We start from the raw sequence: 12,107 nt of genomic DNA, 5'->3' as shown, positions 1-12,107 counted from the left end.
AGCACCCCACAATCAACCTTATTTTTGTTCAGATCAGTGCGGAGGGGGGAAAGAATAAAGGAGGTGAGGTGCTACCAGTGCAGGCAGTTGGAGAAATGGGAGTGACCTGACTGTCTGATGGGAGGAGCAGTGGCTTCTATACGTGGGGATTTTCCCTGTGACATGGGGCACCACAAGGTAAGACCTCCGGGGGATTCCCCAGTCAGTGTCCAGAAATATCACCCTAGAAGCAGAAGCAGTTTCATTCTGCTCTCACAGTCTGTCCTGCAAAGAGGCACTGTGTTGCTGCTCTGTAATTTGAAGCAGCAATACCCATGGCTTCAGCAGCCTACGCTCTGCTCATCACCCTGTGCAATGGTAAGTAGGGAGTCTTGCGTTTTCATTATTATTATTACTTATACTTATTTGTTGGGGATATGTTTTGAGAAGACAGAAAGGATTACCTAGGTGATCACTTATAAAAACAATTTGTATCTGTGCTCGGCAGTTTGGAGCTTGATCACTGGAGCTGCTGTGGCTGTCCCAGATGTTGCTGTGACTTGCTCTGAAGAAGCTCTGTTGCCCTGTAAAGCTCTTCAGGATTCCTCGATCACCTACCAGGCAGTGTCTTGGTACAAAGTAAGAAACAAAGCCTAAGTAACCTGAGTATTCTGCTTTGCTTTCCTACTTGATACTGGTTTCTCTTGTACAGAATGGGCTATTTTATGAAAAGGCACCCTTCTGTCAGTGCAGCAGAGATAAGGCAACATCTGAGCTGATCATGGGGAACAGATGGTTTCTGTGTCATTGTAGATAGGCCGTTTGAACATGACCCTTGCATTGCTCTTGGCCTGCTTTTCAATGTGACTATTCACAGTCTGCAGGGACCAGAATTCAGGGACTGTCCCGTGTGCAGCTTGCCAAACACCACTTCAAAGAGGACTTTCCAGGATTTTTCTTTAGAAAAAAACCTTTAAACCTTATAACAACAGCGCTGCCATCTCTTGGTTAATCTTTCCCCAGAAAGGAGCTGATTTTTAGTTTGCAATCGAAGAGCTAAACAAACATATGGAATTACTTAGAAAGACTTGGCTAGTTAAGGTGAACATAAGGGAAGGATATACAGAATACAGACAGAGAGCAATGAATTCTGAGTCAACTGTTTGTAGTAGCAAACTAAGTCACATCTTGGCTGCCCTGGCTTATCTGCCATCTCCAAAACAAGAGTACACTGCTTGTTGTCTGACTGTGGGAGAGCTACAAGAATCCATTGGCTAATGAGCAGAAGGTGCAATTTACCACTTTCAGTATGAAACTTCCCACAGAAAGAGAGACAGAGTTGTCCACTGGTTGAAGAAGTGGCCATTGACTTGCTTCACAGGGACTGTGTATTCAAATATCAGCACACCAGTATGTGATGCTTACCAGGCAAAAGGAAGGCTTTGCTGTGCCACGCTCCTCCGTCCCTACCATGCACTCCTGCTGTTTGCCATGGGCCAGTCTCAGTAGTTCTCTGGCTGTCTGCTAATTCAGCTCCCTGTTGCTTGTTGTAGTACTGGGAGATCAATCTGGGAAGAACAATTTTGTGGGTTACAGAGATAGTTAAATTATTTTATCATATGATGGAAGAGCAGTGGAAGGAGGGGGAAAAAAAGCAACAAAACCAAACCCAGCTATTTTTGATGGGCAAGAACTGTTAATTTATCTCTGCCAGAACATAAAGCCACAGCCTTGGCTTCCCCAGCAGTTCAGTCAGATACAGCTTTAAAATTATTCCCCCACAGTAAATGAATAAATTGTGTAATTGGACTTTAGCAGCTGAACCTTTCAATGCATCTGAATGGCAGTGCAACACTAAGCACATCCTTCAGGGCCCAGTGGCAGCTAGGAGGGACAGACAGCAAACAGAAGCTAAAAGCCAAAAGCATAATGAAACCCTGTAGGCCCAATTCTGTGTTGTCACATAGCTCTTTATAGCTCCACCTGTGCACAAACACATTGCACATGCAAGAGAAGATGATATTTGATGATTCCTGCTGTGTATGCCCCATCCTTGGCACCTCTCTCCTGTGCTCCTCCTCTTTGCAGCACTCTGGCACTACCAGACCTCTGTCCTGCCAATCTCCTCTCCCTTCATGGTCTCCTCATCATTTCATCTGTTTTACTCAGGAAAGGATAATCCTTTCAGTATCAGACATGATAAAACCTCATGCCTTTTTTGCTCAGCTGGCACTGGCATAAGAACTACAAGTGTTGACAAAATGTAGTCATCTGCAGTGGCTGCCATCCACAGGGATCGATACAACCAACTGTGTTATTATGTCCCTGTGGTTATTCATCCCAGGGGAGAGATGGAAAGTGGGAATGGGCAGTTAATGTCACTCCTCGGGATGCTAATATAAACCCCAGCCTCAGCCATAGTAGGAAAGCACAGCATCAATGTAAAAAAACCTCTCAACAGAAAAAAGTGATTTGCTCTCCATTTTGTGGTGGGGAAATGATGCTTATTCCACTTGTGGGGCTAGCTGAGTGGGCATCATCAGGTGGCAAAGCCCAGCCTTGAAGTATGCCCCCCAGATCCCTCTGCTCTGCCATCCTCTCTGCTTGTTGTCCCCTAGTTTTCTGTGTTTACCTGTCCCCATCCTAAACTTCAGGAGCTCAGGGGAATGGCAGAGTGTAACTAGGCTGCCCAACACAGAATTAAACTGTTATTTAAAAAACAACTGCTGAAGGATTAATCAATAAACACCACATATACCCTCAAAGGGCTAATTAAAAGGTAATTTCAACAAATGGTATGAAATTTCAGACTGTAAAGTTTAAACAGCTGTTAGGCTAAATCTTTTGTGTAAGGTCGCTTTGAACTGTGCAATAAATGCAAGCAATTAACCTTTGCTTCTGCTGCTTTAAAAAATTATGGCGACAACGTTACAGTGCTGCACATGCAGCTGCTTGCACAGGGTGAACACGTGGTGAAAACCCCCCCTTCCCACTGGCACCTCTGTGTGCTTCGACCAATTAAGGGATACTTTTATATGGTTTTCCGTAGTCTGCTTAAAAAAGTAATAATAATTAGTACCTACTTTTACAGTTCTGTGTGAAGAAATTGTTTGAAGGAGTTAATATTCTAGTGTCAAATTGCAGCTGAAAGTAAAAGGGAAGCACTGCAATCATCAATTTCTTCGCTTTTGCTTATGTCTCATACTGCAAATAGGCATGTGTGTATCATCTGTCCAACACCCAAAAGTATCCTTAAGTCGTTCTGAATTGTTTGTAGGCATGGGATCAAGTGTGGGAATAATTCTGTGCATTCATCCCAATGGTGCCCATTAAGAGTTGTCCACTCCTAGGGGCTCAGGTCAACCCATATGCCATAAAACCACGAGCAACGCGGTCTCTTTCCAACTGAGGTCTGTAAACCAGGGCATAAGCACACAGGCACTGGCAATTGCCCATGGAAAGACTGGTTTGAATTTCCGTGGCCCATCTATGAAACAAGAATCTGGGTAATGAAATTTCACTTACCTTTCTGCGTCACAGTGCTGCTGAATACAGTTTGTCTTTGTATGGTACATTGAAAATGAGAACCGCTTCATAAAAACATGTAATTATCACTTTATATCCAGCTTGAAAATCAAGCTGAAGCACACACAAATGAAGTCCCGGTGGATATTTAGTTACGTTGTTCATCTGATAGCCAGAACAGTCTTAATTTAAAACAAACTTTGAGAAAGAAGAGAGAAGGCTGTACCTCAGTGGAGAGAAGTCTGTTAACTTTATAACACTTCCCTGAAAAATATAAAACTGTTGCAAAAATTAGAGGAGGAAGTCATACTGTAAAGTAAAAGTAGATCTTGTAGATGTGTAATATTAGTCTCACCTTCTTTCAAAGGAAATTGCTTCTGCTAAATGTGTGTAGATATTATTTATTAGCAGAGGTAAATATTTTCCAAATTACTCTGATCTAATTTGTAACATACCCAAAGAAACACAGTTAAGCTCAGATGTCTATCTAGCTCCAAGTGGCTCCAACACATTCATGACTGAGACAGAAAGTGAGTTGTGTTCATGACCAAAACAATTATTTCACTTGACATGAGCTACTGTTTTGTGCCCTTAGCTTAATGAATAGAAAGGCTCTGTGGCTGAGTCAGGGACTTTTCAGACCAGGCCCAGATAATGCTCCTCATGTGATTCCTTTGCCTTTGCTTTGGGCTGTTGGGTTCTTTTTGTGTTTGTTTTCCTTCTAAAGCACACTCAGACTTCACTCACATTTGCTCACAGTTTATGTAGAGTGTTTTTATTTTTTGTGTGTGTGTGCTATTCCTCAAGTTTAACATTGGTATCTCTATACAACACCATATGGATGCACCTTCAGCTCTCATCAAATGTGAGAGTGCTTTAGTGCTGCAAAATGCACTATTAAGTGGTTTCAGCTCGGTTGTGATTCATTATACACTGGTTGCTGGACACTACCAGGATTCTAGATATTTTACTTCAGAAAATAAATTCCTTCTGGCTGGATATAGAGTACTTAGATTTCTTTAGCAGTTAAACGTTTAAACCTGGTCTTTATTCATGGTAAAATTTTACGCGAAACTATTTTTACAATCATCCTACCCTCAGGAAAAAAAAAAAAAAAAAAGATTTATGTTAATGCATTCCATTCTTAAGCTGGCATTGGTTTTGGACCTGAACCATTTTGTTTCACATAAAAGTTTGCTTTTATGGGAAAAGTGGATTGTATTGGCAGTTTGATTTACCTAGGGGCCAAAGTACCACCTTAGTCTGGGAACGGTGTGATGAGAAAAGATATTTAATGAGAGTGGAGAATATGAGGTGACTTGAAACCAGCTTGCTCTCACATGTACATGATAAAATTAAGTTTTAATTAATTAGTTAGGTGAAAGCATTACAGTGCGGGTGAATTGCCTCTGTTTAGTGGCACAACCATGTAATGCTACAGCAGTTTTCAAAACTACAGCTAAAAGACAGCCTGCTCAGAATGGGAGAAGGGCTCTTCATCCCTCTTTCATCTTCTTTTTAAGTTCTCTGAAGAAGAAATATTTGCTGAAGAGCCCTTAAATTTTGGAGGCATTATTCTACCTATTTGTCATAGTTCATCCAGACAGAAACCAGAAATTTATCATCTTGGTATTATTTTTGATCAAATCTAAAAATATTAGTATCCCATGTGAATATCCACACTTTCACCACTCTTACCAATAAGCTCCAGGCTAGGAGAAACTCATAGGAATCAGTCATCTGACTAGATAATCATAGAATCCTTAGAGCTGGAAGGGAACTCCGAAGGCCATCTAGTCCAACTCCCAAAGAGCAGGGACACCACAGCTAGATCAGGTTGCCCAGGGCCTTATCCAGCCTCTCCTTGAAAGTCTCCAGGGGCAGGACATCCACCACATCACTGAATGCACGTAAGAAAATCATATCCTCTTTAGACCAAATGTATCCAAGCTTTTGGGAAGTGCTGTAACTTTCACTGAGCAAGGCAATCAGACAAAGTTGCTCAGGACTGTGCCCAGTTGGGATTTAAAAATTTAAAAGGATGAAGACGCTGCACCCACGCTGGGCAACCTATACCAGTCTTCAACCACCCTCACAATAAAAAAAAAAGGGTTTTCTTAATTTTAAATTGAATATCTATTTGTACCTGAGCTGAACTTTAGCTGCCCATTTCCCCAGCCTCTGGATGGCACAATCTGCTGTCTCAGCCACTCCTCCCAGCTTTGTGTCACCTGCAAACCTGCTCTGTCCCAGTGTCCAGGTCATCAGTGAAGGTATTGGATAGTGTCAACCCTTGAGGAAAGCATTTCTTCTCATTGCTTTGAAGGTGATGAGAAACAACAGATTTAGCTCCCCTAGCTGACTTCTGAAAACATGGCTGCTGGCCAGGATGTACGTGACAGAACAAAGAGGCTCACATTCCTTTTGCCGTTTAATTTTCTTAATGGTGAGTTTTATGCAGCAGAATGATGCTCCCTGCCTGCAGGTTCTCACTTCCCTGCAAAACTTACACTTCAGTAGTCTACAGCAGTCAATGCGACGATGAGTGCCAGGAGCGTTCATATCGCCCTCGGCGTGACTCTTGATTTGCCTTTTGCATTTTGGCAAAGGCACTGTCAGCAGATACAGGAGCAGGAAAAGATCAGCTCCCTCTCCTGCTTGAGGTGTGAGTAGGGAGAACTAGCAAATTGGAAAGGAAGCAAAATACACACAGAGCATTTTGTCATGGATTCAATAAGACAGACCCTACACAAGTGGATTACTGACACCAACAGTGTTTGCTTTGATCCCTCAATGCTTGTGCGGAATTAATTAGGTGACAGCCCAGGCCTTTGCCATGTGGCATGCTATCGCCTGGAGTAGACTTGGCATAGGTTAGTGCTGAGTGACTGTAGGTGCCGGAGCTGAGCTCTATCTGGTGAGAGGTTGACCAGCACTTCAAATACTTTGTCATTTTCATAATTTCGATTAGGTTTTAGGGGAAGAAGTTAGCTTGGATAGAGTAAGAGGCAGAGTGATGACTGTACTGAACACGTTTTGGGCTTCCTCTTAAACGATGGAGCATGAGGCCTTCCTGTGCAAACTTGCTCGTGTATTTCCTCACTGCTTGTGGAATTTAAAAGGGAGGGTTGGTGGGTTTTTGATGACAGGAGCAGAGATTGCATTGGATCAAGCATCGGAGAGGCTGCAGTGAACTCTGAGCAGGAGTGGCCGCGCTGCCTGTAGGGGCTGGGGAAGTGCCACCAGGTGTCCCTGTAGCCTCAGAAATGCAGAGAGGTTCCGGGCTCTGAATAGCACCGTTCTCGCCTGCCTCTGCTCCAAGGGAAGGGGAGATTTAGTGAAGAAGGAGCAGTACACAGTCCCAGAATTACTTTCGCACATATGAACCGTTCTCCTCCTTCGCAAAAGGCAAAGGGTCGCGACCCCTCATCCAGGTCTCTCCGATTTCTGCCCAGGTGAGGGAGCCCACGAGTAATAGACGAGGCCCTCATGTAACTGTCTTATTCTGCAGGAAAGGCGTAGTCCATATGGCTCCACAGGCTTTGCTTGACTTGGCCTTACATCTGGCCAGCTGGTCCCCAGGGTACTGTCACAGTATTTGTTACCAGAATTGTCCCAGAACTGAGCAGCTCAAGAAGCTTTGGATGCAATAACCAAGCTCAGTGCCCCCTGAAATAATAAAGTTGAATCATAGCATGCATGGACTTGGTTTACTTCTCCCTTACGCCAGCAGTGGTGATTACAATTGCATACAGAGTGATCAAAGTGTTTTTTGATTCCCAGATCTCAGCCACAAGAATCACTGCACTGTTTACTACCTTGGACAGCAATTATTCATGCTACCATTAATTATAATTACTATTATTTTTAAACAAACAAACAAACAAATAAATAAAAAAAAAAAAAAAGAGGGAAAACCAACCAACCGACAAACAAATGAAATAGGGCACGCAGGCTTGTCCACTTTATTGCCTTATGGGCATTTTTGCATTTCACTGAGGAAGGGGGGTGGCAAAAGAAGAGAAGGTGGTGAAAATGAGATCTGAGGGAGGTCAACTCTGTCCACTTAACTGCTATTGACCCACGAGTAACCAGAGCTGAACCCAGCCCACGTACTCAGATTGCTTTGGCTGCAGATCCTGGCAGCATGCAGGGGCTGAAGTTATCACCATCCCTGTAATAAAGTGAGTCCCGACAGCCTGAAAGCTACCATAGGCACTGCTTGTCCCTGAGCTGCTTGGGGTCAAGCGTAATAAGGAAGAGGAGCCGGGGTAAATTTACGGGGGGATTAAGAGGAAGAAGGTACTTTCTTCCCTCTTGCTGGGTAAAGTGTGGAAAGTCCCAGGGATTTACTGCTCTCTGTTTCAGCTATGCGCTTAAAAAATACATCCCCCTCCCCCCCCCTGCCCCCCCAAAAAAACCAAACAAACAAAAAAAAACCAACAAAAAAAAAAACCAAACACTTTCTGAGAACGGATCTTAACAGTAATGAATATGTTGTGCTTTTGTCTGAATCCCCAGTTCCTGAAAAGTTCCCCAACTTGCAACTTATTTTATACCATTTTTGAAGTATGACAGTGTCAGGCCTGTATTTCTCTCCAGATCCCTGAGTATGCTTTTCTCATGCAAACACAGGAAAGAGAAAACAGATTCTCCTAGCCTCAGTTGTGTTATTTTTAATAACTTCCAGTGTAACCGTTGCACACTGATGCAGTAGCTATACCGATAGAATGTAAGCACTGACATGCAGCCCTAAAATATGTCTATTAGAATAAAATAAGAAATAACACTAAAAAAGCTTTGGCTCATATTAGTGATAGATTTGGCTGCAAAGCTGAGCCTTGGACTTTATGAGCTAGCTCTGGCTTTGCTGGTCCACAGAAAGCCTGAATTCATTTCTCAGGAAACCTTCACAGAGGGCACACTGCCTTGAGTCCCAGGGAGACATCGATGAATAGGAATGGACATGTACTAATTCAAACCCTTCTCCCATCTTTCAAATCAAGTTAGGGGTTCTTCCATTCTTTGTGGTTCCTAGCCAATTGTCATTTCCAGCGCATCCTATCGCCCCACCATACAAGCTGTACTGGGAATATGCTTTATTCCTCCCGCAGCCTCTCTGCAGTGCCAAGGAATGTAGCTCTTCTGGTTACAATTAAGAAATTCAACATATGAATGCTCCCAAAGCACACCAAAAACCTGCTTGTGACCTTCACGCAAGTGAATCTAAATGAGTCAAAGCAATTTGTATTCTTTGGTTCCAACAGAGAGTTGAAGGGAGGGAGGGACTCCTGCTCCTCCAGAGAGGCACTGTGCTTTCTGGGGGCAGGTTATACTTCCTTTAATATTGTGTCTATTTAGACAAAAAGTCAAAAACTTTTTGATAGAGAGCATGAATGTACTAGAAAGCCTTGAGCTTCTTTCTCTTCATCTCTCTTCAGCCTCTGTATTTTCAGTCATAAGCTGGCTTTAAAACTCTCTCCCCTAAAATTTAGGATGATGTTGCCCAAGTCAAGAAACATATTTGTGTTTCCCAGATGGCTGGAGTTGGCGACCGAATAGCATGGAAAGTCCTTGATGTGGAATCTCGTTATCCAAAAGGACTTGGAGGCTCCCTGGAGCTCTGCAACAACACCCTTCAACTGAGGATCAGAAATGCCACCAGCCAAGACAGTGGCACATACAAGTGCACTCTGGGGGAACAGAGAGGAGACCGCAACCTGAGTGGCATTGTCACATTAAAAGTAACAGGTATCACTTTCTGTTAGCATTTCATGAAGATAACAGTTTAAAAATACCTTACCGACACCAGACAGCGTAACACCTGATTTTACATTTTAGGTTGCCCTGGAATAGAAGATGAAAAACTGAAAAAATACAAAACTGAGCTTTTCATGCTGACTTGCCTTGGGATTTTTTACTTGCTGCTCATCTTCTTTACCTGTGTAAGTAATTCCCTTTGTCATGAGGAAATCAACCAACCCAAATGGCCAGAAATACCCTACTCACTTTCTCTGCTTCCACCACCATAACAGAGCCATTCAGAAGTTGGCCAATATACTGATTTATGTCCAAATCTTTTAAATAATCACATATTGTTTTCAAAGTCAGATGGAAACTCAGGTGAATGAGGAAATAATAGAGATGGAGCCCCAAAGAGATAAAACATTTAATTCCACCTGACCTAACTCAAAGCAGACGTTTATTTTCCTGTTCCCTGCTGCTCATTTCTGCTTACAGTTACTCCAAGTGCAAGAGTTCTTTGGTTTAAGAGTTAAGAGTGCAACAGTCCTTTTTGTCTGATACTAGGGAGCAGGATGTGCTCAAACAGAAGCATAAGCTTCTGGGATCCAGATCCCACCTATAGCATTGCATCGCAGGATAGAACAACTGATGAATTCAAGTCCACCTATTTTTTGCTTCATTTTCCATATCTCTGAGGTAGTGATAGCTCCATGCCAGAGGGGCATTTTTGTCAGGTTATTTGCTCTTAATCTTCCATTTAAGATCTCTGGAAAATTATTAAAGAGAATTGAAACAGTAATGTTATAAGTAAAGGAAACCATTAATAGCTCAGCAAGGCCTTAGATTAGCTTGGCAAATATACAGAAAAGTCAGTGTAGAAACAATACAGGAATACAGTGCAACACAAATACCCTTTCTTTCTCCTAGAGGTTTTATTTCTAGCCTCTTACTAGTAGCTCTGAAGAATGTGGAGAGAGGAGGTTCACAGAAGCAAACCAGTGGCCTGTTTGTGATAGCAGTGAACCAGGCACAAAACCCAGGAGGCTTGCAGTTCTTGACTTAGAGTCATCATGAGCCTCGGCTGTCATTGCAGTGCAAGACCAGCAGCATCTCTAAACAATGAGCTTGTTCCTCCCTCCTGCTTCCTATGGGATTGCTATGAGATAGAGTTACAGACAACATTGTTAAAAACAAAGAGAAAACAACCCCAACATTTTGGAACGCCAAATTTAACTTTTGCTGTCTATTTCATATCTGCCTTATTGTTTTGTTCATCAGCAGATGAATTGTAACTGTTGATTGGAGAATATCTAATTAGCTGCAGCTAAATGCAGCTTTTCATGTACCTTCAGGGAGCAATTAAATTTATGCCTGTCTCTTTTTTAGATTGACAATCTTGCCAGTAATTTGTGCTGTTCAGACTAAAGTTTGACAAGATAAATCTTGTAGGAATTTGTTAGGATGAAAGTATGAAAGCAAGGATATCACTCATAGAAGACAGATGCCTCTGTTCTGCTCAGTGTCCTGAAAGAGTTTCAGATCTCTAAAAGAAACCTCCCATTCCCAGAGATAAAAAAATTCCAGTTTTAGTGGTGCTGTTAAAAAAACAGAGCCACATCAGAAGATAACCATTCTGATGAGATGACCCATGTCTTACTCCAGGGTGAGAGTCCAGTTTCAGGCATCAGTGTAGCTTTCATCAATGTTTAATATTGCCCTGTTCTCACAAAGGAGCTTCGTTATTTAAAACGTCTGTTAAGTTCTTTCAGGTTGCCTTGTCCTCCCTGTGCCTAATCTCTTCTCAGTTCAGAAGTGACATTAAGATAGGTGGCAGTTCTGGGGTTTCACCTTGGCAACAGCATGAAAATATTTTGGAGATTGGCCTGTATTAAGGTCAGGTACAAATGCATTCAATGCAAAACCTCTTTCAACTAAAATCTGAATTAAATAGAGATTTCTCTTTGTGACTTTTTGATCTCCAAATCTCACTAACTGGGAGAGAAGCAACACCTTTCTTTTATACTGGATGGTTATATTGACAAATAAATTCAAAAATGTAATGAGTTAAACTATTGAACTTCGAAAATGTGCTGTACACAAGAACTCTCAATTTTAAGCCATTTTTTTCCCATTTTTCTGTTTTAGACATGCCTAAGAAAAGAGAGTATGTCTCCCAGTGACAAAAAGAGAAGAGATTCAAAACACATTCTTACTCTCATCAACACACATGAAATGACAACGTTCCAGGTTTTAAACAGTGGCAGCACACGCAAAAGTGGACTTACTTCAAGTTCTATCTAAGTTGTCACTGTTGATGGCACCGTAGGCTCATCAGTGAACGTTCGACATGAGATGGATAGTGGAGTGACATGGAGATGGAAGAAATGGTGATATATGGTCTCTTCAGGACTGCCTGACAGTATGGATAACCTGTCAGTGATGTGCTTGTTCTGGACAAGCCTTCGAAAAGCACCATTATTCACTACAGTAACTTCTTGGTGCTAGGTGGCTAACAATTACCATTGCAGCTACACAAGCATTCAAATTGCAGCAGTAATGACCAAGGAAGAAACAGGCCATCTATATCTTTGTGATGTATTGAGCCAGCTGTGAAGATACAGGAACAGAAGATGGGGCAAAGAAACACCAGCTGTCGGTGTTAACAGTGTGTAGTTTATGTGAAACAAGGCTATGAGAGAAGCCGAACTCAGGCACATGATGAAAGGGTGAGAAGTCTTGTGATTGTGGGCTGAAGAGGTCAAGAGTTACTTTGAAGTCTGAAATTAAGTGACCTCCTTCACAGTGCTGCTGGTGAAGCAAGCAAAGTCTAGAATGACTGTGGATGCTTATGCTACCAT

The 12,107-nt window shown here is 42.4% G+C and overlaps 1 protein-coding gene across 1 annotated transcript; it reads left to right on the top strand.

Moving 5' to 3' along the window:
- Positions 1-272: 272 nt before the first annotated feature.
- On the top strand, positions 273-11,779 carry CD83 (CD83 molecule). Its single transcript, XM_065751735.1, has 5 exons — positions 273-357; positions 488-618; positions 9,042-9,255; positions 9,346-9,449; positions 11,395-11,779. Exons 1-5 carry the CDS (start codon positions 315-317, stop codon positions 11,548-11,550), a joined length of 648 nt encoding a protein of 215 aa, XP_065607807.1. The 5' UTR covers positions 273-314; the 3' UTR covers positions 11,551-11,779.
- Positions 11,780-12,107: the final 328 nt, after the last annotated feature.

Source organism: Cyrtonyx montezumae, unplaced genomic scaffold (assembly GCF_038088225.1).
Source record: "Cyrtonyx montezumae isolate F1298 unplaced genomic scaffold, pur_monq_1.0 scaffold_8, whole genome shotgun sequence".
NCBI classification, from domain to species: domain Eukaryota; kingdom Metazoa; phylum Chordata; class Aves; order Galliformes; family Odontophoridae; genus Cyrtonyx; species Cyrtonyx montezumae.
The sequence above is the reverse complement of the archived record's forward strand: the minus strand, read 5'-3'. Positions and strand labels throughout refer to the sequence as shown.

Coding starts and splice junctions, on each gene's coding strand:
- CD83 (XM_065751735.1), top strand. CDS start 315: ATGGCTTCAGCAGCCTACGCTCTGCTCATCACCCTGTGCAATG. Junction 358..487: donor GCTCATCACCCTGTGCAATG/GTAAGTAGGGAG, acceptor TGTGCTCGGCAG/TTTGGAGCTTGATCACTGGA. Junction 9,256..9,345: donor TGTCACATTAAAAGTAACAG/GTATCACTTTCT, acceptor TTTACATTTTAG/GTTGCCCTGGAATAGAAGAT.